This window comes from Quercus robur, chromosome 6, assembly GCF_932294415.1.
Source record: "Quercus robur chromosome 6, dhQueRobu3.1, whole genome shotgun sequence".
Classification (NCBI taxonomy): Eukaryota; Viridiplantae; Streptophyta; class Magnoliopsida; order Fagales; family Fagaceae; genus Quercus; species Quercus robur.
In genome coordinates, this window is record NC_065539.1 from 50063987 (window position 1) to 50090750 (window position 26764).

Here is a 26764-nt window from a genome sequence, read left to right on the forward strand (position 1 = left end):
AGCAGAAGGAATTAGATGGAATAAAGAGATCATATAATAAGCAAGGGTCCAACACATTATTGACTTGAAATGTCGGTTTCTGTGTGGCCTACAAGTGAGAACTAATGGCCTGTTTGGAAGTTTAGAGAGGGAGGAGATTAGAGGGAAGTAGAGGGGAGGAGAGTAGTGGGGAGGAGAGTAGAGGGGAATGATTCCCCTCCACCTTGTTTGGATGTTTTTAAAATTAGTAAGGAGGAAGGGAGTAATTAGCCCTTCCTCTTGTTTGGATGTTTTAAAAATTAGGATGGAGGGGAGAGGAAATGATTAAAATAGACAAATTTACCCCTATTTGAAAATGAATTTACAACATTGGTCTATTATTAATTTAGATATGGTAAATTGGGAAATTTATCTAGTCAATAATTTATCTACTCTACTCTCCCTCCAAATCTCTCCAATTTGGGAAAATTAAAAATGAGGGGTTAGAGATGGTTGAAACCCCTTCAAACCCCTCCAAACTCCTTCCCCTCCTTCTTTAAAAAACTTCCAAACAAGGCAATTGAATTACTCTCCCTCTCTCTACTCTACTTCCCCTCCTTTTTTAAACTTCCAAACAGGCCATAAATGCATGATTGTGGTCCCATGAATTTTTTTTCTTAACTCTAATAAACCGCCTTACAATACGGGATGCATGGAGTTTAATTAGCAATTAGGTCATTTGTGGAATTGTGTTGTCACGTTTATTAACTTTGTATCGCAACTTGCAAGAATAAATAAAATTGTTGTGTAGTAGAAATAAACGGCAAAATGGGGCTAGTAGCCACTTGCAATTAATCGAAGCAAATGAAAAAAAAAAAAATATTCTCTCATAATAAAAGGAAATATTGTTTTAAAAAAGACAAAAAAATATTTCTTAAATCTTTGATATTGTATTAGAAAATACGAGACATAACTTTGAGATCATGATAAAATATAAACAATAAAATGAACAAAATTTCATAAAAAATAATAATAATAATAATAATAATAATATACAGAGAAAGAGAAGCGTTAACGTAGTTTTGACTATTTTGGAATCACATCAATGGTAATAGTGATCAATGTAATATACATAGATGTCGGAAAACTTGTTCAATGTATTACCTGTCCAAGAAATTGCAATAACACCAATGGTAATAGTGATCAAGGTAATATACCAAAAGGATGCCATGGTATATTCTGTCCAAGAAGTGTGTTGGGGTTGGTTTAAGTTTTTATTGGTCTGGGTGTGTGTTTTGGACACCACCTACCATAAGTTCTCTTTTGAATTTCAGACAATCTATTTAATAATTCACTTTGGAGTTACTTGAAATGTCGGTTTCTGTTTGGCTTGCAAGGGAGATCAAATAGGAGATGGCCCCATTTAATTAAAGAACTAAGATTTGGCATCAAATACCATTAATTTCACACAACTCCAGCTTATATGCCATGTGTCTCGTAGCAAAATGTAATATATTTTAATTTGCTAATAGCCAAAACTTGTTCAATAACATCAATGGTAATAGTGAACAAGTTTTGGCTTTAAATCTTTCTTTATTAATATTACCATCGATGTCATTGAGCAAGTTTCTTTAAACCTGTCCAAACTAAAAAATGTAATATGTTTTGCAAACCAAAACCTGTTCAATATAACATCAATGGTAATAGACTAATAGTGACCAATGTTAATATACATTGATGTATATTACATTTTTTAATTTTTTTTAATTTTTTAGGGTGTCATGAAAAACATATGAACACGTTTTGGCCTTAAAACTTTCTTTATTTGTTGTTGTAATTATCGAATTAATATATATATATATATATATATTATGCTGTGATATGAACAATATCAAATTCAAAAGAGATCATCACGGATGCTTTCAAAAAAGAAAAAAGAAAAAAGCTCTATATTATTTTAGAAAAGATAAAAACATTTATCTCAAATCTTTGATATTGTATTAGAAAATGTGAGACATAACTTTGAGACCATAGTAAAATATAAACAATAATATGAATAATATTTCATAAAAAATAATAATAATATACGGAGAAATGGAAGCATTAACGTAGTTTTCGCTATTTGTAATGACATCAATAATAGTGATCAATGTAATATACCAAAAGGATGCCATGGTATAAATCTCATCTGGGTGTGTGTTTTGGACACGAACTACTAATTAAGTTTCCTTTGAATTTCACACAATATATTTATGCACTTTGGACTTTGGAGTGACTTGAAACGTCTGTTTCTGTTTGGCCTGCAAGAGAGAATTACTAGATATGACACTGTCCCATTTAAAGAACTAAGATTTTGATGAGGTTTTTTAGACCTTTTGTTTATCACAGATTAATTATATGCCATGTGCCTCAGAGCCAAATTAAACTTGCACGTTGACAGGTCATTCACAAGTGCTTCCAAAATTTATTGATAATAACACCAACACAATTCCTTTAGAAAACCATTTTAACATATGAACGACTTACCAGTTACCATACGTGTGATACGTGATACAGACGTCTCTCGAATTTTTGTTTCTACTATAAATTAAACCACTTTGTTCATTCAACAAACATACATTGCTAGAGCAAAACATGGTTTCGGAGAAAACTGTCTCCACCATTGTAAAGGCGGTGATGATCATGATACTCACATTGTTCATTGTTAACAGCAAGCCTGTTGAAACCAAAAGGCTTTTTGTTGTTGTCATGAAGTCATACAAGCTTGAGACAGCCAATAAGGTGCTGCCAGTTTCACAGGTTCGAGCCCCGACTCCACCTTCAGCGCCTAATCCATGCACTCACTTGCCTGGACCACCCAGTAAGGGTTCAAGCTGCCACCATCATTGAAGATAATGGAGCTAGCTTACTTAGCAATTTGGTCATCTGTGAAGTTTGTACTCGCGTTTATTCTGTATTACAATATTAAATAAAATTGTTATGTTAAAGAAAAAATAACTCTAGCCACTTGCCAAAATTTTGTTTTATGTTTATTAGTTGCAATTAATCGTAGCAAACGAAAAAACAAAACAGATGTTCTCTCCTCTACAGTATTATTGGTTGGTGTTTAAGCCTTGGAGTTTACGTAGACAAAAGTTGACAGGACAGCTTCGATTCATCGCCTTGTCGCTTCTTTTCTTTTCTTTTTTATATATATATAGTACTTTGTTAAGCAGCGTATGAAATTACATTTTCATCCACAAAATTTTATTGTGCTAATGAGTGTTAAACCGGGTGGTTTTTCGTAATTTGAGTCTGACCACAATAAGTCAATAAGAGAAGGTCCAGAAACAGGAAAAGATAAAAGAAAAGTGAGTACTTTCTCAGTCTTCATGGTACGGCCTTTTTTAGCCCCTTTTAAGGTTTTCTAATTTTCCCCATGGTGAGATTTTTGTCAAGACATCAAGTACGATGGCTCTGAGTCTGACCACAAATAAGCCTCTGCTCATGGCCATGAAGGCACAGATTTACGACGAGCTCAGCAGGTCTTTTTTTTTCTTTTTCTTTTTTTTTTTTTCTTTTTTTTTTTGGTTTTCTGGCTACTTTCAATTTCTGTTTTTTGGCTTTCTCGGGCTCTATTTTGTCTTTAGTTTTTTTGAAGTAAATACGTAAAAGTAAATTAAACTGAGTTTTTAGCATCTGGGTTCTTTTGTTACTAATAGAGGGGTTTTGAGTATTTGGGATTCTGGGCGTGTGAATTTGTGAAAGACTATAGATCTTTTTTTGGGAGGTTCGGTGGGTTTGGCCCTTTTGAGTATTTTAAATTTAGCCGACCCCAACATTTTGCAATTAAGAATTCTTGTTATTGTTGTTTGGGTATGTTAAAAATTGTTGAAATTTTTGAGGGTATCTTTATTGTTAGATCACTGGGTGCTTTGCCATCTGGGTACAGGAGATTTTTGCCTGGTGAATTTTCCTGTGGGTAATTTTTATTTTATTTAAGAATTGCCTTAGAGTAATTAAAGTCAGTTAATTACCAGACAAAATTGCCTTCATGGCGAATTTGCCTTAGGCTTAGGGTTATCAAAGTTTTTATAGATGGCTTTATTATTATTATTAGTTTTTGTAATGTTTTCATTTGAAAATGTTTGTGAATATCATGTGAAATGTTATCCCAAGGGCTATGCTCATAGTGTACAAACCAAAGATGGTCCAGTATGCACTTTAGTGCTTGGTCTATCCCACTAACAATCGTTCTGTATTGCATACAAAACCCAGTGTTGGGTAACCCCTCTAGTCTATAGATCGGATATACAATGCAGCCTCCTCTGGGCTGAATCTTGCTGCTAGCAGTGACCAGAAACTCTTCCCTTGCTGTTATGAGTAATCTGCCCTCTCCTATTAATATATATATTTTATTATAGCTTGCTTCATACAAATTTTTTTTTTCAATCCTCTATGACTGAACTATTGTTGTGCCGAATGCCTCCTCACAATTATTTTCATGGTGAATATTTTCTGATGGATTGATGAATATCGAAACTTAGATTCATGAGATGTGCCATTTATAGGTTGCTTTTGTTAATACTTAATAGACATTGCTGTTTGAGTATTATTTTTGGTGGTTATACTGTCATTGGATGCAATTGATTAGTGATTGGGCTTGTCCCGTTGATGTTAGTTTGATTTTAAATGTGATAATAGAACTCTATTCTCTTTCCAGTCTCCAATTTTTAGTTTTTTGGTAAATACGGCTTGCATAAATAACTTAAGTTCTTAAAAACGACTTGACTGAGGCTCAAAGTTATCAAACTCTGATAAAATAAAATAAAAAGGTAGATCAGAAGGGGATCTTCAAATAACATGACATCTGAAAATAAGGAAAAGCCTCTCTTCGCTAAAGCATTAGCACACTTGTTGGTTTCCTGATACTCTGATAGCTGTGCTTCACTTCACACCTATGGAAAGCTTGGACTTAATTCCTGCAGTCATGTACAATGCCACAGATAAGAATGTTAGTTCAAGAAACACTGTTTAAAGCTAATACAATTTCCATAGCATCAAATTTCACAATTAAATAATGGATTCCTAACTCCCTAGCTAAAATGAGACCATATCTAACTGCCCAAACTTCAGCCAACACACTCGAAGCTTGCTGATGCAGGGCATTTAAGTAGTTGTTTTACATTTGTAGTTGAACAGAAAACCAGTAGCAATAGTCGCTTGTGCCTAAACAGTGAGTTAGAGGTTGCTATTGTAACAGCAATCACTTAGAGCCATTTGTACTTAGTTAGTTAGTATGTTTGTTGGTTAGATTGCCAATTACCAATTAGGTTAAGTCTTTAATTGAGCCAATCCATTGGCTGCTAGTATAGTGCAGCTTGTATAAATTGCAGATTAGGCCCTCCGCTCTCATTTGTATGTGAATGAAATAAGCCTTTTAGAGCTTTTCTTGAACATTGCAGAGGTGCCTAACCACCTATCAATTTGTTCTAAGTAACTCACATTCCATTTAGTTCTAATTCATATCACAGCCCATCACTTTCCCTGCATCACTTGCCCAATAGCTCTGTAGAATCCATTTGCCCAGTTACCCTCTGCATTTTGAATAAGTCCACCCTCACCAGCCTCGCCTGTGCTCCCCCGGGAGGATGATAGAGACAGCGACAAATCCAACAACATCGTTTCAGTAAATCCAACTACAATGATGCCGTTTCAGTAAAATTTAATACAAACAGCCAAAGCCCCAAGTTGTGCTCTGTCTAATTACCTCCCTCAGGTTTAACACATGGTGCTTAGTGGAAACGTGTGTTTAATTACTGATCACAGGCTGTCAATCTGTTAATAGTTGTTAGAGTTCTGTTAGAGAATTAGTTCTGGTTAACCACCTAAATTGATCTAAGCTTAAGCTTATCTAAGTCCTATATATAGGACTCTTGTATTGCGTTACAGAGTGTGCTGTATAATATCAGATTCAGATACTTTTCAATCTCTCTCTATCTCTGTTTTACTCTTTCGCACATAAAATCTCAAACTCTTTCAGAGGAATCATCGGTATTGAGTTGAACCAGCCCACCGGAGGTGTTTCCCATTTCAGAAATAGTAGACCTGGCTGTAGATGCATGGTTTGAGGGTAAATAGGCAAAATTTCCATTGCATGACTTAAACTTAGATACTTTAGTCTCGGGTTAAGGCATTTATTGCTGAAAATTACTGTATTTCTATGCAGCCAAAGATTCCATTTGCCTATCAAAAACATGATAGCCCAATGGATAGAAGATTGAGCATGAATAATAGAACAATTGCCATTCCTTTTGAACCAGGAACGAAGGGGGTTTCGCAAGAGAACCCCACTTCATTCTTGTGGAAAAACTACATGTGTTGAGCATGGTTTGGGTTTTGTTATTTGCACTTTAATATATCTTGTGGAGAGGTTACATATGTTGCAATGGCAACAGGCAATTGAAACTTTTCTTGGTTTTGAAGCCAAACATGCCAGAATATGTGTTATAAAACAAAAAAATAACTCTGATGGAATTCTATGATCTATGCCACTCACAATGGTTGTGTATTGCATACAGAATTCAGTTTTGGGTAACCTATAGATCGGAGATACATTGCAGCCTCCTCTGGGCTGAATCCTGCTGCTAGCGGTGACCAGAAACTCTTCCCTTACTGTAATGAGTAATCTGCCCTCACCTATTAATATATATTTTAATTATAGCTTTGCTTCATCCAATTTTTTTTTTCAGTCCTACAGATCTGAACTATTGTTGTGCTGAATGCCTCCCTAGTCCCTACAATTATTTTTATGGTGAATGATGTCTGATGGATTGATGAATATTGGACCTTAGATTCATGAGATGTGCCATTTATAGGTTGCATTTGTTAATAGAAGTTGTTTGAGTATTATTTTTGGCGATTATACTGTCATTAGAGTGCATCTAATTAGTGATTTGGCTTGTCCCGTTGATGTGAGTTTGATTTGGAATGTGATAATGGAACCATTATTTCTTCTGTCTCCAATTTTTTGTTTGGCTTTTGTTATTTGCACTTATATATACCTTGTGGAGAAGTTACATATGTTGCAATGGCCGATTAATCAAATTTATAAAGGGCCTATTGAGATCTTTGGGTGAGTCTATTTTTATCTTACTATATATAAAAAGAGAGAGTTTTGCCTGTGTTTGTTGTGTAATAAAACGGTAGAGAAGGGACAAATGATGGGTTGAAATCAATTGTGTTGGGCTGGAGAGAGAGTTTGGGCTTTTTTTTCTTTTTCATTTTTTTTCCTATTGTTATCTATTGCCAGATTGTACTCCGGATTTTTCTCCCAACCACTACTGACACTGAGTAGTGAGTACTGATAGAGAAACACATATAGAAGGAGGTGGTATTGCATGTTTCCACATTGTGTAGAAGAGAGGAAAAGAAGAAAATGATTCCGCTACATATTTCCACTACAAATTAGGACTTCAGGATTTTGGGTTGTAAGTTGGGCATTAGATCTTTCATGTTTTCAATTACTAAGAAAATGATTTATTGATTGATGGATTACAATATGTCTCCATGCTTAGGAAAATGGGGGAAAGAGGAGAGGGAGAAAGGGAAAGGAAGGTTGCAAGTGATTATGAATTGAATTTTAGGTACTTTAATGCGGATGCATTTGAAGTGTTTGTGAAAATGTACGAATTGGCTTTTGGGTAAGTTTCTGTTATTTGTTTGTTAGCTTAAATGATGATATAAGCTTGATGAAACATGTGGCAATAAAACAAGATGTCAGTTATCATGTGAAGTGTTTGTCTTAAGGGTTAGAACCTTAAGGAACTCAACCTGAGTGTATAAAGATGGATGGCCACATATTATTAGTGTATAAGGAAGTCAACCTGAGTGCATATGTACAGCTATCTTTTAGATTGCTTTTGTTTCTTTTTCTGATTTTGTATCATGTATAATGATGCTGTTAATGTTTTCTCCATATCTTTATTTTGTTAGACAGGAAGCAGAAGGACTTCTACAGTTATACCGAGGGTCCAGCCAATGCCTTTGTAGTTGTTGTAGAAAAAACTTATCCAATGGTCAAGAAGGCTTAACCCCGTGTTTTTGAGAGATTCTTTGCCCACATAAAAAAATTATCCAATTATCAAGCTGATTCTCTTACTTTTAGCTCATTGAAGCTTATATCATATTATTGTACTATAGTCCTAATTTGTGCTTTTGTACTTAATAGGAGCAAATCCAGCATGCTGAGGAACAATTTAACTCTGTGTCACTGTTATTTTCTCAAGGTTTAGTGATTATAAACTATTTCATTTGGTAGACTTGACCTACTTATTCTAGTAAGGATATGCCACTTGATTTTTCTGTTTATTGCAAATTTGCTATGAGCAATCACCAATTTGTTGGATCTAAACCAGAGAAATCTTCAGTTAAAAGGAACTTATAAATATTTCATCTTTCATTTTTTTGCTAGAAACCTGGTCTTCTTAGGTCTTTTCTTTCGATCTCCCATATGAGAGAAGATGTTGAATCTGGCATCTCTGTTGAAAATCTCACAGAATATATATGTTCAATGAAGGATGTGACTCGGGGCTTGATAAAGGTTCTCTATTTGTTATACCTTTTCTACAGTAAGCATAGCATGAATACATATTGTGTTTTGGCATTTATGACTTTACTGAGTGATTATTCACATGGAAATGTTTTGAGTAGTGTATTTATAGACCTATTCTCAACTTTCGGTTGAGAATGAAACAATTGGATCATACAAATGTGCATTGCAAATGAAATCAAATAATTTCATTTTGTTAGTTTTTGTTTCTTTTAAATTTGATAAATTTGAATACTGATACTTGATTCTAAGCTAGTAATTTTTATTGGATAATTCAAGTTCTGTTACGCGGAAAACATCTCAAAGGGTTGTCCCTGTTTGTGGCTAGCTAGCCTAGCTTACTCATGAGGCCCAGTGAATCCTTAGGCGCTGAGACAAATTTCTAGTCCAAACTCCAAGACAAATTTCCAGTGGCATGGATGGTCTCTTTTATATGGGCTTACCTACATGGTTCATGTAGTTTAAAAGGTTCAAGTTCCTGATGACTTCTTGGAATTCAACACTGCACTAAAAGCTGCTTAAGAAAAGTATAGATTTTTTCATAGTAGTCACACGAATACAAATGTGTTACTTTCCATAGTATTATTCTCGTCTCACGGAATTGATTAAGAACCCCAAGAAGCCAAGACAGTGGGTTTATGTTTTTATTATTATCATTTTAATTAAAGATGTTCATGAATTTTCCTATATAGCACAATCGATGTTCGCCATTTATGCCGCAGTCTTGGTTAATACAAAACACAGGATGAAAAGGTAGTCTTCTAGATGGTGTTCGAGGCTAAATATTTACAGCCCAACACAATGGGCCAGCAAAGTTAAAATTTAGTATTCGAGCTCATAATGGAGTTAAAGGCCCAATTACTCAAGGCTAGACGAAATGGTTTTTACCTCCTGCTACCACAAAAGGATGATACAAAATCCTAAGACCTAAACCTATACTTCACAAAACTCTTGTGCCTAAGAATTAAGATTAGTTTCATCATGCCGTCCAATCCTACTTGAAAAGCCGATATGAAAAGTGAGGGAGTTGTGTCTTGGAGACAATAAAAGGTTTTTTTTTTTTTTTTTTCATCAATTTTTGGACTCCATGCTAGGACTTGCAAATGGTTTGGAGTTTCTTCTTCTTCTTTAATATATAATTCAACAGTTAAGATAAGAGAAAACATTTTGGAAAGTGTTTGGTCGGGAGGGGAGAGAGAAAAATGATAGTGGGGCTCAGGTGTTTTCTCCCTCGGGCCCACCAAAAAGTTTTCTCTCCAAAATGGAGAAAAAACTGAGTGGGAAGAGTTTGATAGGTAAATGACGAAAATGCCCATGTGCACTTACACATGGGCTTGTCCAGTACGTTGCTTTCTTTTTTTGGTTTGATTTGATATGTATGTTGCCTCTTCTTCTTTTCTTATTCTTTTCTTTTTTCTTCTGGTTTGGATGTTGCCTCCTTTTTTTTTTTTTTTTTGTGCTTTTTTGTTTTTGTTTTTGTTTCTTTTTATTTAGATGTGATTTTTTTTCCTAGACATGATTTTTATTTTTTAATAAATTTGGGTGATTTTTTTTTTTTAATTGGGCATCATTTTTTAACAAGGGTATATGAGTAAATTTATACAAACACACTTTTTCTATCCCTCCACTTTTTTCACTCCTAACCAAACAAAAATGAGAGAAATTAAAATCTTTTATATCCTCCTACTTTTTTACCCTCCCACCATTTTCTATCTTCCACTTTTCCACCCTTCTAACTAAACGAAAAAAATGTAATGTGACCCATTTTTTCCTTTGTCTTATTTCCTTTTCTTGACTAAATTGTTTGTTCAAAAACTAAATGAAAAAGTAGGCTCTAGGTAGTTTAATTGGAAAAGTCTTTTGTTGTTGAATAAAAAATCTAAAGTTTGTTCGAACTACTTTTACACCAAAAACTAATTAGTTTCTTTACTCTTATGATAAAGAACAATTAGTAAATCAAGAGCAATTAGCAGATCATCATATCATCATGAAAATGATCCTATAGGTTGAAATTTTATTTTGAGGGTGTGTTGGTGCTTGATAAAGCTTACAAGGATACACCTCAAATCCACTTCAAAAGTTACTGACCAAGGAATAGCTGAATACAATTTGGAAAATATGAACACGTACGTAGAAGTAAAAACATTCCCGGATCTAGAGTATAATTTATTCAGATTCCACAAAAGTGAGTGATTAGCATTTCTTTTGTGGTATTAGAATCCTTTTCATTTAAAATAGATCCATTTGATAATTTAGATTTAAAAGACAAAACATTTGATAATTTAGATTAAATATTAAAAATAAAAAGTATATAATTATTCAAACATAAGAAAAAATCAAATCATTCCGAAAATAAAACTGTCTGTAACTCCAATCAATTACAGTCTAGAGAGATAATATACTGACTTTAAGGGAAATTGGGTGTGACTAGAGTAGAATTTGTATTTTGTATCGAAAAGGTGTGGCTTCATTTATGAAATCATAATTGCCTGTGTTTTTATAAACTTTATTAACCTTGCTTTTATTTTTATTATTTGTCCTCATTTTTTTATTTTTGGTGGGATTATTGTTGAATACATGTTAGGGTAGGACTAAAAAATACATATTCTCATTTTTGTCACTCTTAATGTTAGATGCTAAACTAAAAGTGTAAAAATGTTATTAATGGACAATCACTTAAATACCATTCTTCTAATTTCTAAGACCATTGTTTGGGACAAAATTGGGTTCTGCCATTTTCAGGCAAAATAAATAGCATTCTACCCCCTTTGTCAAACTAATTAGGGAAATGTCCATTTTTTTAAAATCGAGTTAAGTTCTATAGTGACGTTTTTAAGGACCTATAGTGACGTTTCTAAGGATCTATAGTGGCATTTTTTAACTCAAGCTTCATAGAACCAAGTTATAGGTAAAAAAATTGCATGTAACTCGATTTTATGGAAATCTAGTTACAAAACGCCACTATAAGTCATTAAAACGTCACTATAGACTCTTTAAAATGCACTATAGGGCTCTAGAATTTTTTTTTTTTTTTTGCTAAGTCATGGCCTTGACAAAGTTATTTTCCGACTGTGCATAGCTACTTTCAATATAGTTGGTTGGCATAATCTATTTCATTGAGATGAGTTTATTAGATAAATTGTTTCAAGCTAAGTGTAAGCGTTTTAGCTACCAATTTGATTTCATTTATCGAAACTGCTAAGAAAATTGTTCTTAATTTATTTATTTATTTTATGTTAATTGTTTATTTGAGTAATCTAACAAGCTTGGTCAAGTGTTATTTAATGTTCCTATATTTAGACAAGGCTTATCATTTCAAGTTATCACGCTACCCCAGGCAAGACTTATTATAGTATATATTTTGGAATATTTTAGCACTACATGAGAGAGGCTAAATGAACAAAACTAATAATTAAAAAATATAAACTATGTCACATAAAGGAATTAGAATTTAAAATTGACCACTTCATTACTACTGAACAAGATAATTTAAGTGTATAAACTTTTAATGAGTTTCTAATCACATATACTATCGACTTTCCTAACAACTTTTCTATTTTATGAAATTTAAAATAAGATAGTAAGAATATGTAATACTTTCCAACATAACTCGAGTTTCTAAGCCACAAGTTGCAGTAAATCCACGTGGAACTGGAGGTATTTGAGGAATGCGATGCAAGTAAAGAGTTGGTATATTAAGTTGCGGGAAAGCTTTGTTTTCTAAAGAAATGAAGTTTTTGGTTCATGTTTTTGAAAGATTCATTTGAATTATTCACATGAATCATATGACTATTCTTCTGCCATGAGCTATTTTATGACTCTATCATAATAGTTAGGGTGAAAAAGCCTTTGCTGATGGGTGTTTTTCCACCATGAGCTACGTTATGATTCTATCATAGACGCATAATGGATGGGGTTAAAAAGCCCTCGTATTATTGATCGTTATGATAATATTATTTTATTTATATTTCCAGACGTATTAATTGATTGGTTCTATTTTATTATATTTCATTTATGTTCTAATTTCATTTATTTATTTCAGAAAAAAATTCATTTATTTATCGAAAAAGGGTAAGTACAAGCAAAATACGTGAAAAAAAAAATATATATATATATATATATATATATATTGGTGCAGGGCCGGCTGAACAAATTAGTATGAAAAATGAGTAATTATAAAATACTCATGTAATACAATAAATGCATACTTCTCCTTCTCACATAATAGTTGAATATACTAATTGAATTCATGGTAGGATTTACTATTCACGTGAAAGTGAGGAGTACATATTTATAATACTCTTGAAGTATCAAAAAATTTTTATGAAATTTAGCATACATGTTAAAAACATAGATGACATATGATCTATTTGTGGGTTATTTATTTAAAATATTAATTAAATAAAAAGTTATTAAGAAATGCAACTGTTGAAAATGTGAGGACGAGTGGATCAATCCAAATTGAAATTTTCCTAAATGATATAGAAATGTTTTATGGATAAAGTTATGCTTTCCTTCAAATTGGATTGGAGGAGCTTATATTGTTTTTTAGATGACTCTTTAAGTTATTTCAAGTAGCATATAAATCCTATATATAAGAATATATAGGATTACATTACGTAATATGTAATCTTCACTATATAATTACGTAACTACGGTGGTCATTACTCATTAGTCATAAATGTCCAGCTTAAATTATCAAAAAAATAAATTCAAAAATTTTCTCTATGAATATAGATTTATCATTTAAGCAGACCATATTCGGTTACATTGATAAAAAAAACTTATGCCCTATGTTCTTGATGGGGCAAAAAATGTGGAGGAAAACTTTCTCTAAAATTATAAGGTGGCGTTTTTGGCTATGCTGATTTTACTGTCAAGCGAGTGATGCCACGCACTATCATGACAAGTGAGTAATGAACTGTCATTAATAGGAATCGGCCAAGCTTAACGAAGGAGCCAAAGATATATATGTAAAAGTGGTTTCATATATGTAAAAGTGGTTTCATAAAATAATCTTTTTGACTAATTTTTTTTGTTGAAAGGCTCTTTTTGACTAATTCAAAAGAAAGTTAACTTGTATATTCCATTAAGTGGAGAAAGTATAATTTATATATGTAAAAGTGGTTCCATAACATAATCTTTTTCACTAATTCAAAGAAAGTTAACTTGTATATTCTAATCATAAGAGAAAATATCTTATAAACCAAATACGAAACAACTGATTCATAATATATAAGATTTACAGTCATGCAATAATGTAAGTCTTACATACTGCGAGGGCGATATTATAAATTTTTTTTTTTTCGGTGTATATCATTTGTGGCATCAATTTGTTAAATTACTCATGCACCCATGGAGAGCAGGGCAACTTCATCGAAATTTCCTGTACTTAATTTCTTGTGTTTCGCAGTTGAAAGCCTAACTTCCTGTCTTTGCACTGTAAAACTAACTCTGTTTGCAAATCAGGGATTCTTTTTCGCTTATCTTTGCATATTCTTCCTAGTTTTTCTGTCTTTTGACTCTTTTCTTCTCTTTTTCTCTCTCAGATTCAGTAAATGATATTCCAAAACTGCTTTCACTTTTGACTTAGGAGCTTAGTTTGGTTCATTTCCATGGTCATAGAATTATAATCCTTCTCTTTCTGCTTCACAAGATGCAAACCCCACAAAAGCTTTCCTTTTCCTTTTTTCTTTCTTTCTTTGTGCTCTCTAGTCTCACCTATCTTCAAAAACAGAAGCAACCCATTATTTTCATAGCCAGATGAAAACGATCTTTCAATTCCTTTATAAATACCCCAATCCGCGCATCACAGCTCTTACAGAATCTCACATTGCTCCCAACTCCGAGAAGAAGAAAGAAAGTCGGATTTGGCCTATGCAACTTCTTTCTTCTTCTCATTCTTTTTGCTTCTCTTAAATTTCTCTTCCTTCTTTCTCTCCTCTTGTTATAGTCATTGAGTTTTAATGGCTCAATTAACAACATTATTGATGTCCCTATTAACCCTTTTTCTATCAACACCAGGTAAATGACTTAGAAACTAATAACAAATTAGCAACAAAACATGACAGGAGTGATACTCCACCAGACACGACTATTGACCATAGTAGCATTCTAACATTAAAACATGCCAAATTCTAACAAAGTTATATTTTATTTTCTTTTCTTTTCAATTACAGGAGTGATTTCAACGACTTTTACCATATTAAACAAGTGCGATTATACGGTATGGCCAGGCATTCAATCCAGCGCAGGAATAGCTTCACTTTCAACCACAGGCTTCGCTCTGCAGAAGGATGAGTCCAAAACCATCACTGCACCAGCCTCATGGGGTGGTCGATTCTGGGGCCGAACCCATTGTTCCCAAGAGTACTCCACAGGCAAATTCTCCTGCGTCACAGCAGATTGCAGCTCCGGCAAATTTGAGTGTGCAGGAAACAACGCTCTGCCACCGGCAACTCTAGCCGAGTTCAAGCTCGATGGTTATGGCGGTCTTGATTTCTTCGATGTTAGCTTGGTCGATGGGTACAACCTCCCTATGCTTGTGGTGCCCCAGGGTGGGAAAGGTCAGAATTGTACAAGCAGTGGATGCGTGAGCGACCTTAACGAGTCTTGCCCTTCGGAGCTTAAGGTTACGAGCACCGCCGAAGGAGGTGAGAGCGTCGCGTGTAAAAGCGCATGCGCCGCATTAGACCAAGATCAGTACTGTTGTAGAGGCGCGTATGGCACACCCGACACTTGTAAGCCTTCAACGTACTCTCAGATCTTTAAGACTGCGTGCCCAAACGCGTACAGTTTTGCTTACGACGACAAGACCAGTACCTTCATTTGTGGCTCCTCGCCGGATTACACCATCACCTTCTGCCCCACCCCTAACACCAGGTAAATTTACTTTTGATCTTTTAAATTCTAGAAAGGATCAGAACATGACAATGTGTCGTACAAAATCCTAGAAAAGGTGGCGGTGGTTTTGGAATTGGCTGTGCTCATTTTTAACTGCAAGCCTGTTGCATCTATTAGGGCTACGCCTTCGGCTGTGATGAACTCAACAAAGATGGGGTCAGTTCTTCCACAAGATCGTGGTCCGGTTCCTCCTTCAATGCCAAACCCACGTACTCATTTGCCTGCACCACCAGGACACTCATCAAAGATGGGGTCAGTTCTTCCACAAGATCGTGGTCCGGTTCCTCCTTCAATGCCAAACCCGCGAACTCATTTGCCTGCACCACCAGGATTTTAATTTCCATTGTTGAAGATAACAACGGAGAGAGTAGCTTTGGTCATCTGCGCATGCATTTACGTTTATTTTGAATTTGGAAGAATAAGGGCTCTGGTAAGGTTGTATTGTTTAGAATGCAACCAAAGAGGCCCTAAAATGTTTTTATTTTTTTATTTTTTATTTTTTTATATGTTTAGAGCATTCAGAAAGTTAGTTTTTTTTTTTTTTGTCAAAAATATTCCTAAATTAATTAACCAACAACTTAAAAATGAGATTATAATAATAAATTGGAAAAAGAAAGTTAGTTATTACTTTTTTTACTGAAAAAAATACTCCTACTTAAAACTTAAAAATTGGGTTAAAATAATAAATTTTTACTTTTACATTGAAATGTCTTCTTACATCTAATAAATTCATACTTTTATGTTAATTTAAATTCCTACTTCTACTCGCTAACTCCCTACAAAATAGGATTACTTTTTTGTTAGTTATAACTCTTCAAATCTACAAAACTCACCCCACGTATTTTTTTTTTTTTTTTTTTTACTTCATCACAATGTATTTGTTTCTTCTATCCTCCTTTTTTTTTTCAATTTAAAAAAAAAATTAATTACACCCTTAGGTTTTTTTTTTTTTTTATTATTGGAAAAAGTAAAAAACTCAAATTATAATAAATGTAAATTATTAATTTTAGTCAAAAAATAAAAGAGCTTTTGGGCATGCATGTTAGCGCGTGCTCAGAGGCTAATTTATATTATAATTGTGCACTTATGAATACTTGAAAAATATTAATAAAATTCAATGCTGCTGGGTGTATTTTGGTTATTAGCTTATAGTGTGTGTGTTTTTCTCCAAAAAAGAAAAAAAGAAGAAGGTTTATAGTAAGTACTACTATATGGATTTGCCCTAATTCTTTATTTTTTTTTTCCAAAATGCCCCTACACTTTATATTTAGTTTTAAGAACAAAATTAAAGCACAATTCCGTAAAAACACAATTTTAAACCCACCGTTTCATAGAAAAAAAAAAAAAAGCCCCAAAATGGGAGCATATCCCCTGCAATTAACCTTAAGATGCAATCCCTGCAATCTAGCTTAGTTGGTCCAATTAGAGCTTACCAAGTCACAACTAATTAAGGTTTCCGCCGAATGTATATAACCTGACCTTCGAAGCTCAGATCATTGTTAAAACTTCCTCTCTTCTCTCTCTCACACATTTTCCTTTGATTTTCTCGGCAACCAAACAACCCATATCTCATGGAATTCAAAATTAAACATCACCTGAGCCACTGTTCCATCACTTTCTTTCATTTTCCTTTATTTTCTTGGCATCCAAACCAGTTACTACAGAATCTGCGTTGACCACCTTGCGGTTGTTGGAATGGAGTTGATCTCGAGGTTTCAGATCTGCTTTAACCCGTGGAGCATTAAGGTGGTCCATCAAAGCCCTTCGCCTACCACAGATCTCCCTGTTTTGGTTGATTCCGGGCGCGTGAAAAAGCTATCGAACTTTTTGGGTATGTTAAATTAAGCCCAACAAGGCTTGTTGTTGTTTGGTATGTTAAATTTGGTGTCTGAGTATTATTTTTGGCGATTATACTGTCATTGAATGCGACTTATTAGTGATTGGAATGTGATAATGGAGCCGTATTTTCTTTTTCTTTTTTTCAAATTCCTTGCGTTTTACCTGAATTTCAGATGTGTTGCCCTTGAGCTGTTCATTCTCCTAAGAAAATAGTATAGTTTTGTTTATGATAAATTAATATACACATTGGAAATCGACCATACAAATTGAATGCATGTATCAAAGCAAACACGAAAATACTTTGCTTTCATATTTCATTTTTATGCTAGGAACCTAGTCTTCTTAGAGTCTTAGGTCTTTTCTTTCGTTCTCCCAGATAAGAGAAGATATCAAATTTGGCATCTATGTTGAAGATCTCACAAAAGAGTATATATGTACAATAAAGAATGTGACTCGGACCTTGATAAAGTCTAAAGGTTTGCCATTCTTTATACATTTTCTACGCTAAAGCGTAGCCTGAATACATAGGGTGTTTTGTTGTTTGGGACTTTACTGAGTGATTAATCATTCAAATGGAAATGTTTTGAGAATGAAACAATTGGATCATACAAACGCACATTGCAAATGAAATAAAATAATTTCATTTTGTTAGTTTTTTTCTTCTTTTAAATTTGATAAATTTGGATACTGATACTTGATTCTAAGCTAGTAGTTTTTATTGGATAATCCAAGTTCAATTACGTGGAAAACATCTCTGAGGGTTGTCACTGTGTGTGGCTAGTTCTTATTATAGAATTGTTATCTTATATTTAATTTTTATATGAAAATACGAGCTTGGGCGCCAAGACAAAACCACATCAAATGAACCTTCATTTTTGGCGTGGTAAGTGTCTTTCGCTTTCATTGCGTTTGCTATCTTGCTTATACTAATCTTCTTAGTTCAGTTAGAATTTTTGTCTATTAGAAATTGCTGTAATTAGGTGGCTAGTTTTTTTTTTTTTTTTGTTACCTTTAACTTAATTTGTGGCATCACAGACTTGCAAAACCTTGAGTTGCAAAACCATGACTTGCAAATTTACCTAAGCGTCCAATACGAGAGAAACATAAAGACTCTGAAATCATGATTGGCAGCTGAAATATCGTAAATAAAAGAGACAATGGAGGTAGGAGAAATGTGAAAACCAAACAGCCCTTAACAACTGTCAAGAAATATTGTGTGGGCTTAGAAAGACACGGATATATACCAATGTTTCTACTAGCAAAAGACAATTAAACCTTCCTCAAAAGGCTTCAAGCTTCACATTCCGGAGCATCTATTCTAAGAGGTGAAGCAATTTCTTACTCAAAAGCTGCCATAGCTTGACTAAAAGAATCTCTGATTATGATTGCCTCTATTATTGATTATGATAATATATTATTTTACTCATATTCGTAGATGGATTGTGTGGGCTTAGATATGTACATGCATGAGTTGGTGAATGACGAATATTTTATTTGTTACAAAAAGCTAGCTACATATATGTCAAAGATTTATATATAAGAAACTAATTCAAGAAACCTAGTTTTCTTTTTCTTTTTTTAATTATTATTTTGGCACGAGAGACATGTAGATATTTTTAATTATTTTTTTTTTGATAATCAAGAAAGTTTAATAACAAGGCTTCAAAAAGAGCAAGCCGAAAACAACGATTACCACAAACGGACTGGAAAAGAGCAAAAGAGCCATTTTATTGACACAATCATCGTGTTATTTTGTATAACTGTCAGAAATGAAAAACCCAAATTAATTACTCAGTCTCACATACCTAAAAGCCCAGTGTCATGTACCAAAATATTCCTTCTTGTATGTAAAACTTGAAAACAACAGACCTCATGGGCTAGAGAAGAAACACCGTAAACTGCCGTTGCTATTGAAGATGGTGGAGGAGACTTTCCAGCAATTGCGCGCATTCAAGACCACTAGAGAATCACATTCAACAATGATCAATGATAGCTCTAGGAATTTTGTTCAGGTCGTTAAGAAATTTAAATTAAAATTTTTTTAATGAAAATAAAACTTGAATATTTTGACATAAAAAAAAAAATTCCAAATACATCAAATTTTAAAATTTCATTCTATAAATTTTTCATATTTGAAATTATTGTGTGATAGTTTCATTATTAATGCTATCAGTAATATTAGTTACATCTTTTCCAATACACACAACCAAATAATCATTAAACTACTGATCTCCCATTCAATTACCAAAATTTTGCCTAAATAAGTAACAATATAATTAAACAAAATAAACAACCAATATTTTGTATTCTTCAAACTAATCACTAATTAGGATTAAATCAATGTAATGCTCCACTAATTTTTTGTAGGGAAATCATGGTTAAGATGTTGACAAGAACATCTTTGTAAATATGCTCTTTTTATTTTCTCCTTATCATTAGGATCAAAAGATGAGACATTTTCTCATAGCCTAAGATCTTAAAAGAAGATTATTCAAGTGAATACGAATTTGCTTAGAAGATAAATTTTGAAATAAAAATGATTTCCTTATAAGAATTTTGTCAATAGTGCTAACAAAAGAATAAAGGGTAAATTATAAATTCATTCAAAATATTCAATTTAGGCATTAAAAATTTACATTAATCATGTCCAATAAAGTTTTTTTTTTGAAGCAATGTTCAATAAAGTATTGAAACATTATTTTAGTGCATATGCATATGTACAAGATGTATCACATAAATCCAATATTGAGCACATAAAAAAAAAAAAAATCCAATAAATTCAGCTAAAGCAAGCACTAACCAACTAGCTATTGGAAAATATGCTTTTTTATATATAAAAAAAATAGCAATTTTAAGATACATATTTTGAAAAAAAAAATTTTAATATCACAATTAAACATTTGATTTAGGATTTTAGGCTAATTTATTTGTTTGAACAATTTTTGAGAAATGCTATGTCCACAAAATTTTCACAATAAATCTTAGTTGACAATTGTTATTAGTTCTAATTTACATATCACTGAAATTGTTTTTTGTTCAATAGTAACCTATCACTTAGAATTTGTTGTGAAAGTGTTGTGACTTGTAAATATAGCATTTTTTGGTTCAATCTTCAACGGACCAAAATTTTGAAGATATCAAATTTTATTTTTAATGGGCTCAAATTTCTTTTAGGATGAAGTTTTTTTTTTTTTTTTTTTGGTTGTCGAGTTTTTTTTCTAAGGTGGCCAATAACCCATTTTATTAATTAAAAATTTTGTTTTTTAAGGTACAAATTTTTTTTTTTTCCAAGTTCAAGGTGGTCCTGTGACCATCCTGAATCATATATACACTACAAAAAAATGGGGCTATCCCAGCGTTTTCAAAACCGCTGGGATAGCCCTAAAAAGCGCTGGGATAGGGTCAAAATTCCTATCCCGGCGTTTTTTTTTCCCAGCGCTTCAAACCGCTGGCTTTTGAGTGTGGGGATAGGGTCACGCGGACCTGTACCAGCGCTTTTCAAAAGCGCTGGGATAGGTCCCGGCGCTTTCAAACCCTGTTCCGGCGTTTTTACTTGTGTTGGGATAGCTTTTATGAAAATGTGAATATAACCTATACCAACGTTTTTACTACTTGTGCCAGCGCTTTTGAAAGCGCCGGCATAGGTTGTACCTATGCCAGCGCTTCTAAAAGCGCTGGTATAGGTCATGGATGAATAAAATTTAAAAGGCCTATACCAGCGCTTTCAAAAGCGCTGGCATAGGCGGTACCTATTCCAGCGCTCTCAAAAGCGCTGGGATAGGTCATTTAAAAAAAAAAAATTTCCAAACCCTATTCCAGCGGTTTTCAAAGCGCTGGGATAGGTCATTTTTTTTTTAAAAAAAAAAAATTTATTTTTTGAGCACCTGTAATGTACCTACAATACATATTTTCCAATACCTATTTTATAGCAACGGTAATGAACCACAATTCATATTTTCCAATAGCAAATACAATAACACATTAAACCAAGAAACTAAATATATTTAATTACACCATATCTATAATTACATCCCAAATGTCTAGAATGTTATATATACACAAAATAAAACATCCCAAGTGTCTAGGATATTATGAGGCGCACCTACACTACAATTTCACCATTGCACATTGAGTTTCAAAAATATAAGTCACAAAACAAACAATACTCCTAATAGAAAATACTCCACCTTTTCTCTCCAACAACCACCCACCACAGCATACTATATGTATTTACTTAGACAAAATACAAGAAATTGACAACAAATTGAACAACAATATGTTAACATTCACAAAACAAACAACACTCCCAATATATTCCACCTTTTCTCTCCATGCAAGCCACCTGCTTGCTCCTAAACAACAACCCACCACATTATTTTACAATTTAAGGGAATTAAGAAGTAGATCTTACTCACCCTTTAGCAATCCCAGTGTTTGCCCACGGAAAGAAGAATGTAAACTTCAAACAAGCTGCCACTCCTGTAAAAGAGAAATGACCATTGCTCACTACTATGATAACTTAAATCACGTAAATTAATCCAACTAGCTTTTAACCTGCGCAATGCGCAAGATCATTTTATGTATTAATGAGCTTACTTTCAATATAAACTTAGTTATCATGCTTCCACTACATGCATTCAAACCTAAATAATGGTAGCATATTTAAACATATAGTATCCAATATCCCCTAAAATTTTTAAACATCTCTTCAAATCACTTCATGTGTACTTCCCTCATTCCAAATGCACCACATCAAACACAGTGGGACAATTGTGCAACAAAGCTACGCTTTCCTTTTCCAACCCACCCCTTTCCAACATTCCATAAGGCACAACATGGTTTTGGGCATGAAACAGAACGTGCAAAACAAAGCAAACACCAATAATCTCTATAATTTCAATAGAGAAATAAAAGCAAATCACTAATTTTAAGAAACAGAGAGAAATAAATTGTAATTTATTAAAAAACCTACCCAACCTAGGGTAAAGTTTCTATATGTCACACACAATTAATAGAACTTCAAACACACAAATTCATAATTATCAAATAATTGATGCTAAGATGAACACATGTCATTCCAATAATCCAAACTCATAGGGAATCCTAAAAACAAATGTGGATAAACATAAACTCACTTATGTATTTTCACCTTAATATAATTGTAGTTCAAGCTTTCCAAAACTTTGTGATGGAAGAAGGGAAATTTATCATACAATTTCATAACACAAAAACCATTATATGAGACTTCTGTGTCTAACTTATAAGCAAAGACTAAAGAGTCCTAGGTTTAGTAGTAAACAGTTTAATGTTTTGTTTAGTTCAAATGATTTTAAATACTTAAGTGAATATAATTCCAATAATATCATAGAAATAGAAGAAGTCCAATAATATTCTTCAAGAGATAGTTAATTTAAAATTTTGAACACATATAGTAATTTGAAAATTTGAACACATATAGTATAAGTGTTCATTCATAAATTCTAAATAATTTAAACTATAAGCTTCAGCAATTCCTAATTGGAAAATATAATGGATCAAGTATTGTCATTATAAAAAAAAATTAAACTAAACTTTATTGGTTATAACACAATGATGATAGTACAAGAGTGCTAAACTTTATTCAAGACGTATTATGCTGGCCATTATTGGTTTATAACTTTTATAAGTCACATGGCATTTATGTGACACACCTCTATTAATTATTGTTAATAGCATATGGATTAAAAAAAAAGGTTTGTAATTAAACCAATCTTCTTTTTTTTGGTTAAATAATTTAACCAATCTTAAAGCACAAGGTATGTGATTAAAACAATAGAGGTGAGAGAGTAGTTGTTGAATTATAGTTCATGCAAGTTGAGTAGTGAAGATTTCAATGTAGGGGATTTGCTACTCACAGTCACTTTTGGGCTCCCCCAACCTCTATCTGAGGATTGTGCAAGTCTCTCAATATCCAACACAACCGTTACTGTTTTATCTATGGCAGTAATGTTAGTCTGCAGAGTTAATCAAATATATGTATGTATTAGAGGTAAAAATAAATTGTCAATAAGAACTAGCTAGTAATCTGATACTCATACTATCATGATTTATTCTATTCAACAACCAGTAGGTTACAAGTTCTCTTTCTAAATCTTTATCTATATCTTAAGAGAATAGCATATCAATTTTAACAAATTAAAAAACATAAAAACAAAATTTAAATCATTGTGGGAAAGGGAAGCTTTAGCCTGAACCCTCAACAGCTCATTATGAATCCAAAAGACAAGATAAGGCCACAACACACAAACACACATGCTAAAAAATTTCACCCCTTAATTTGAACCACCTCTGAAGTATAGGGTTTAAAATGTAATTTGCTCTAAGATTTATTGATATTTGTTGCCTATTTATTTCTCAATATGATAGACCACTTTTCTATAGTCTTTAGAAGTGACTGCAGTCACTTCTAAAGACTGCTTTAAACTATACTAATAATGGCTGTAATCACAAGAAATTCATTAATCTGAAACAATTTGGTGAAATAATTATTATGTATCATTAAAGGTAATGTATGAAACACAACCAACTTAACTAAACTAAGTCTTATACCAATTAATTAATTTAGGATAATCCTTTAATTAAAATGAAAGAAAATAGTATATTCTAAATGACATTTAATCATTAAAAAAAAAAAAAGTGGAGTGGCATTTCAAGTATATGCTTTTCTTTTTATCTTAATCAAAGAAGTATCTTAAATAAATGTTATGTTCACTCCACTTTGAATGATATTTAATACCCCTTAAGCATACTAGATTTTTAAGGCTGCAGCAAGAAAAGCGAATGACAAAGAGAAAGATTAGTGACTTGTGATTTATCCACTAAAATTGGGGGGGGGGGGGAAGAGAGAGAGAGAAATACGTCAGAAAAAAGAATGAGAATTTAAAATAGCTAGGTTGCCATTAATAGATCGGTAAGAGTTTGTGAAGTAAAGCATTTCAAGCATCTACACAATTTATAGACATGAAAAATTATAGTACTAGAACGAAAACAACCACCACCACAACATAACAATAATTTTATTTTTTTTGGATAGGTAACAACTTGACAATCAAAATTTAGATCTGATATGAAATCAAAAATTAGCATGAGTACCAAAGAGATTACAATAGATTCAGTAATATCACCCAATCAGACAGAAGGGCATACGACAAATTTTCTAAGAAGAATGCCCGTGGTACAAAAAAGAAGCTTTGTTTTTTCACTCCTGAGATCACAAAATTAAAGCAAATATAAGTGATACAGTTGACATATATATATATATATATATATAACCTGAAAGGTACATTTTAATTGGCACTGCTAACATGATTACTACTTCAGTTTAGTCCTAAGTATACTGATGGTGATCAGTAACTCTCTCTGCTAGTTTATATACCCACACCAAACAAAACATCAAACACTTGATTCTATATACTATAAAGAACATCTCAGCCAAACACGTCAACATCAGATTACTAACAAAAGAAAAACCCAAAAAGAAAGACACATAAGGCAGGATTTGAAATCACAACTAACTCCAAAACTGTATGTCTTTGAAAAAGATTTAAGATAAGTGAAATGGATTGTGTCAAACTATAGAATACTGAGAAAATAACAACAAAATGCAGTCAAAGCAATATAAGATGATGCCTCTGATATTATAAGCACCATTAAAAAACAATTAGTGGAGCAGGCATATAAACACCTTGCACTATCAAGACGGACTTGATAACCAACCAAAGAACCATCCTAACCTGGTGAAGGTTCACAACACTCATCAGCAACTCTTTCAGCCACAGAAATAGCCTACAATACAACATAGCAAATATAAACTACAGTTGCCAAGTAAGAAATAAAAGCCTGCCCTGTGTTTCAGTATAAAGCAATCTCAAAATTAAAATTATTTGCAGAAAATTATGCAACAATCTATCTCCTAATGATTAACATAGCAGTCTTATAACATAGTATCAACCAGTCCAGATTAAATATGTTTTTCGAGGATTAATAACAATAATCACACAAAGGATGGTTAACAAACAATGAGGATAATAAGTTAAATAGAGATAATATGTTTCCACCAGTGCATTTGCAGCTGTCATATTGCCTCATAATGCCCCTAAACAAGGCTCAAATAGATCTGCAAGGTAGAGCCAAGCAACCAAAGCCACCATCAAGACAATATTTGCAAGGGAAAATGACTACCAACTACACGATTTCAAGCAACAGGGTAATGATTTTAAGTGTAATAATCAGATAGATGAAATATTTTAAGTTATACCAATTTCCTTATATCAGAGAATCGAAATTAAAAAAAAAAAAAAAATGTACAGAGGCAGATTAACGATTTTTGATGTAAACCTTAGAGAAAATTTTTGTTAGCACTACTGCCATCTACAGTTCCTCCAAAATAGAGCAAACTTTAACCAAAATAAAAAATAAAAAGCCACAAAATGAACTAAACTTTAACCAAAACCAAAACTAAAACTCACACAATCAACCAATAGTTACACAAAAATATACACATAATCCAAACCAAACTTCAACCAAAATCAAAAATAAAAAACCAGAAATTTAACAACAAATATATATACAAATATTGCTACAAAATAGAAGTGAGAGCTAGAGAGACTTACCTTGCTTTGTACAGAGGCAGATTAACGATTTCTAATGTAAACCTTAGAGAAAATTTTTGTTAGCACTACTGCCACCTACAGTTCTTCCAAAATAAAGCAAACTTTAACCAAAATCAAAAATAAAAAGCCACAAAATGAACTAAACTTTAACCAAAACCAAAATTAAAACCCATACAATCAACCAACAGTTACACAAAAATATACACATAACCCAAACCAAACTTCAACCAAAATCAAAAATAAAAAACCAGAAATTTAACAACAAATATATATACAAATATTGCTACAAAATAGAAATGAGAGCTAGAGAGACTTACCTTGCTTTGTACAGAGGCAGCTTAACGATTTCTGATGTAAACCTTAGAGAAAATTTTTGTTAGCACTACTGCCACCTACATTTCCTCCAAAATAAAGCAAACTTTAACCAAAATCAAAAATGAAAAGCCACAAAATGAACTAAAATTTAACCAAAACCAAAATTAAAACCCATACAATCAACCAACAGTTACACAAAAATTTACACATAACCCAAACCAAACTTCAACCAAAATCAAAAATAAAAAACCAGAAATTTAACAAAAATATATATATATATATACAAATATTGCTACAAAATAGAAATGAGAGCTAGAGAGACTTACCTTGCTTTGGGTAGGGTTTGTGGTTTTGGGTAATATTTTTGTGTTTGAAATTTTGGAAAAAAAATGGTGGGTTTTGAGTAAAGAAGAAGAGAGGAGGAGGGGAAATGGGTTAAGGAAGAGAGAGAGGGAGAGAAAATGTGGGTGAGAGGAAAACATCTGAAGCAAAGAAGAGGGAAACCAAA

General features: G+C 32.8%; 3 protein-coding genes and 1 long non-coding RNA gene across 23 annotated transcripts in view; 3 read left to right on the forward strand and 1 right to left on the reverse strand.

Moving 5' to 3' along the window:
- Nucleotides 1-3233: 3233 nt before the first annotated feature.
- LOC126689297 (uncharacterized) lies at nucleotides 3234-9286 on the forward strand. Of its 18 annotated transcripts, XM_050384444.1 has the most exons (4): nucleotides 3277-3482; nucleotides 8168-8225; nucleotides 8411-8539; nucleotides 8828-9286. In XM_050384444.1, the coding sequence occupies exons 1-4, from the start codon at nucleotides 3409-3411 to the stop codon at nucleotides 8894-8896; spliced, it is 330 nt and encodes a 109-aa protein (XP_050240401.1). In that variant the 5' UTR covers nucleotides 3277-3408; the 3' UTR covers nucleotides 8897-9286. The 18 variants fall into 18 exon arrangements, 4 of the variants coding, with proteins under 4 accessions (XP_050240401.1, XP_050240400.1, XP_050240402.1 ...); XM_050384443.1 differs by lacking the exon at nucleotides 8828-9286 and having other exon boundaries at nucleotides 3278-3482; nucleotides 8411-8769; XR_007644468.1 differs by lacking the exons at nucleotides 8411-8539; nucleotides 8828-9286 and adding an exon at nucleotides 6519-6621 and having other exon boundaries at nucleotides 3281-3482; nucleotides 7933-8307.
- A 5115-nt stretch (nucleotides 9287-14401) lies between these two features.
- On the forward strand, nucleotides 14402-15434 carry LOC126689295 (thaumatin-like protein 1b). The gene is made up of 2 exons (XM_050384442.1): nucleotides 14402-14572; nucleotides 14728-15434. The coding sequence occupies exons 1-2, from the start codon at nucleotides 14515-14517 to the stop codon at nucleotides 15432-15434; spliced, it is 765 nt and encodes a 254-aa protein (XP_050240399.1). The 5' UTR covers nucleotides 14402-14514.
- Nucleotides 15435-16936: 1502 nt separating this feature from the next.
- The window catches only part of LOC126689298 (uncharacterized), a 65366-nt gene continuing 55538 nt past the window's right edge, over nucleotides 16937-26764 (forward strand). Inside the window, exon 1 of the transcript XR_007644478.1 lies at nucleotides 16937-17282. The gene's annotated coding sequence lies outside the window, so the exon portion shown is untranslated. The remainder of the gene's footprint in view (nucleotides 17283-26764) is intronic.
- On the reverse strand, nucleotides 21503-26285 carry LOC126689301 (uncharacterized). 3 transcript variants are annotated; one of them, XR_007644505.1, is made up of 4 exons: nucleotides 25942-26285; nucleotides 25063-25114; nucleotides 23185-23283; nucleotides 21503-21769 (listed from the first exon to the last, which is right to left on the reverse strand). It is a non-coding gene; the product is annotated as an uncharacterized LOC126689301 (long non-coding RNA). The 3 variants fall into 3 exon arrangements; XR_007644506.1 differs by lacking the exon at nucleotides 25942-26285 and adding an exon at nucleotides 24434-24533 and having other exon boundaries at nucleotides 25063-25912; XR_007644504.1 differs by lacking the exon at nucleotides 25942-26285 and having other exon boundaries at nucleotides 25063-25912.

Excerpts from the sequence above, each read along its gene's own strand:
- LOC126689297 (XM_050384443.1), top strand. The coding sequence starts at position 3,409 with ATGGCTCTGAGTCTGACCACAAATAAGCCTCTGCTCATGGCCATGAAG. Across the intron at positions 3,483-8,167 it reads ATTTACGACGAGCTCAGCAG|GAGCAAATCCAGCATGCTGA; the intron begins GTCTTTTTTTTT and ends TGTACTTAATAG. Across the intron at positions 8,226-8,410 it reads GTCACTGTTATTTTCTCAAG|AAACCTGGTCTTCTTAGGTC; the intron begins GTTTAGTGATTA and ends TTTTTTTGCTAG.
- LOC126689295 (XM_050384442.1), top strand. The coding sequence starts at position 14,515 with ATGGCTCAATTAACAACATTATTGATGTCCCTATTAACCCTTTTTCTA. Across the intron at positions 14,573-14,727 it reads CCTTTTTCTATCAACACCAG|GAGTGATTTCAACGACTTTT; the intron begins GTAAATGACTTA and ends TTTCAATTACAG.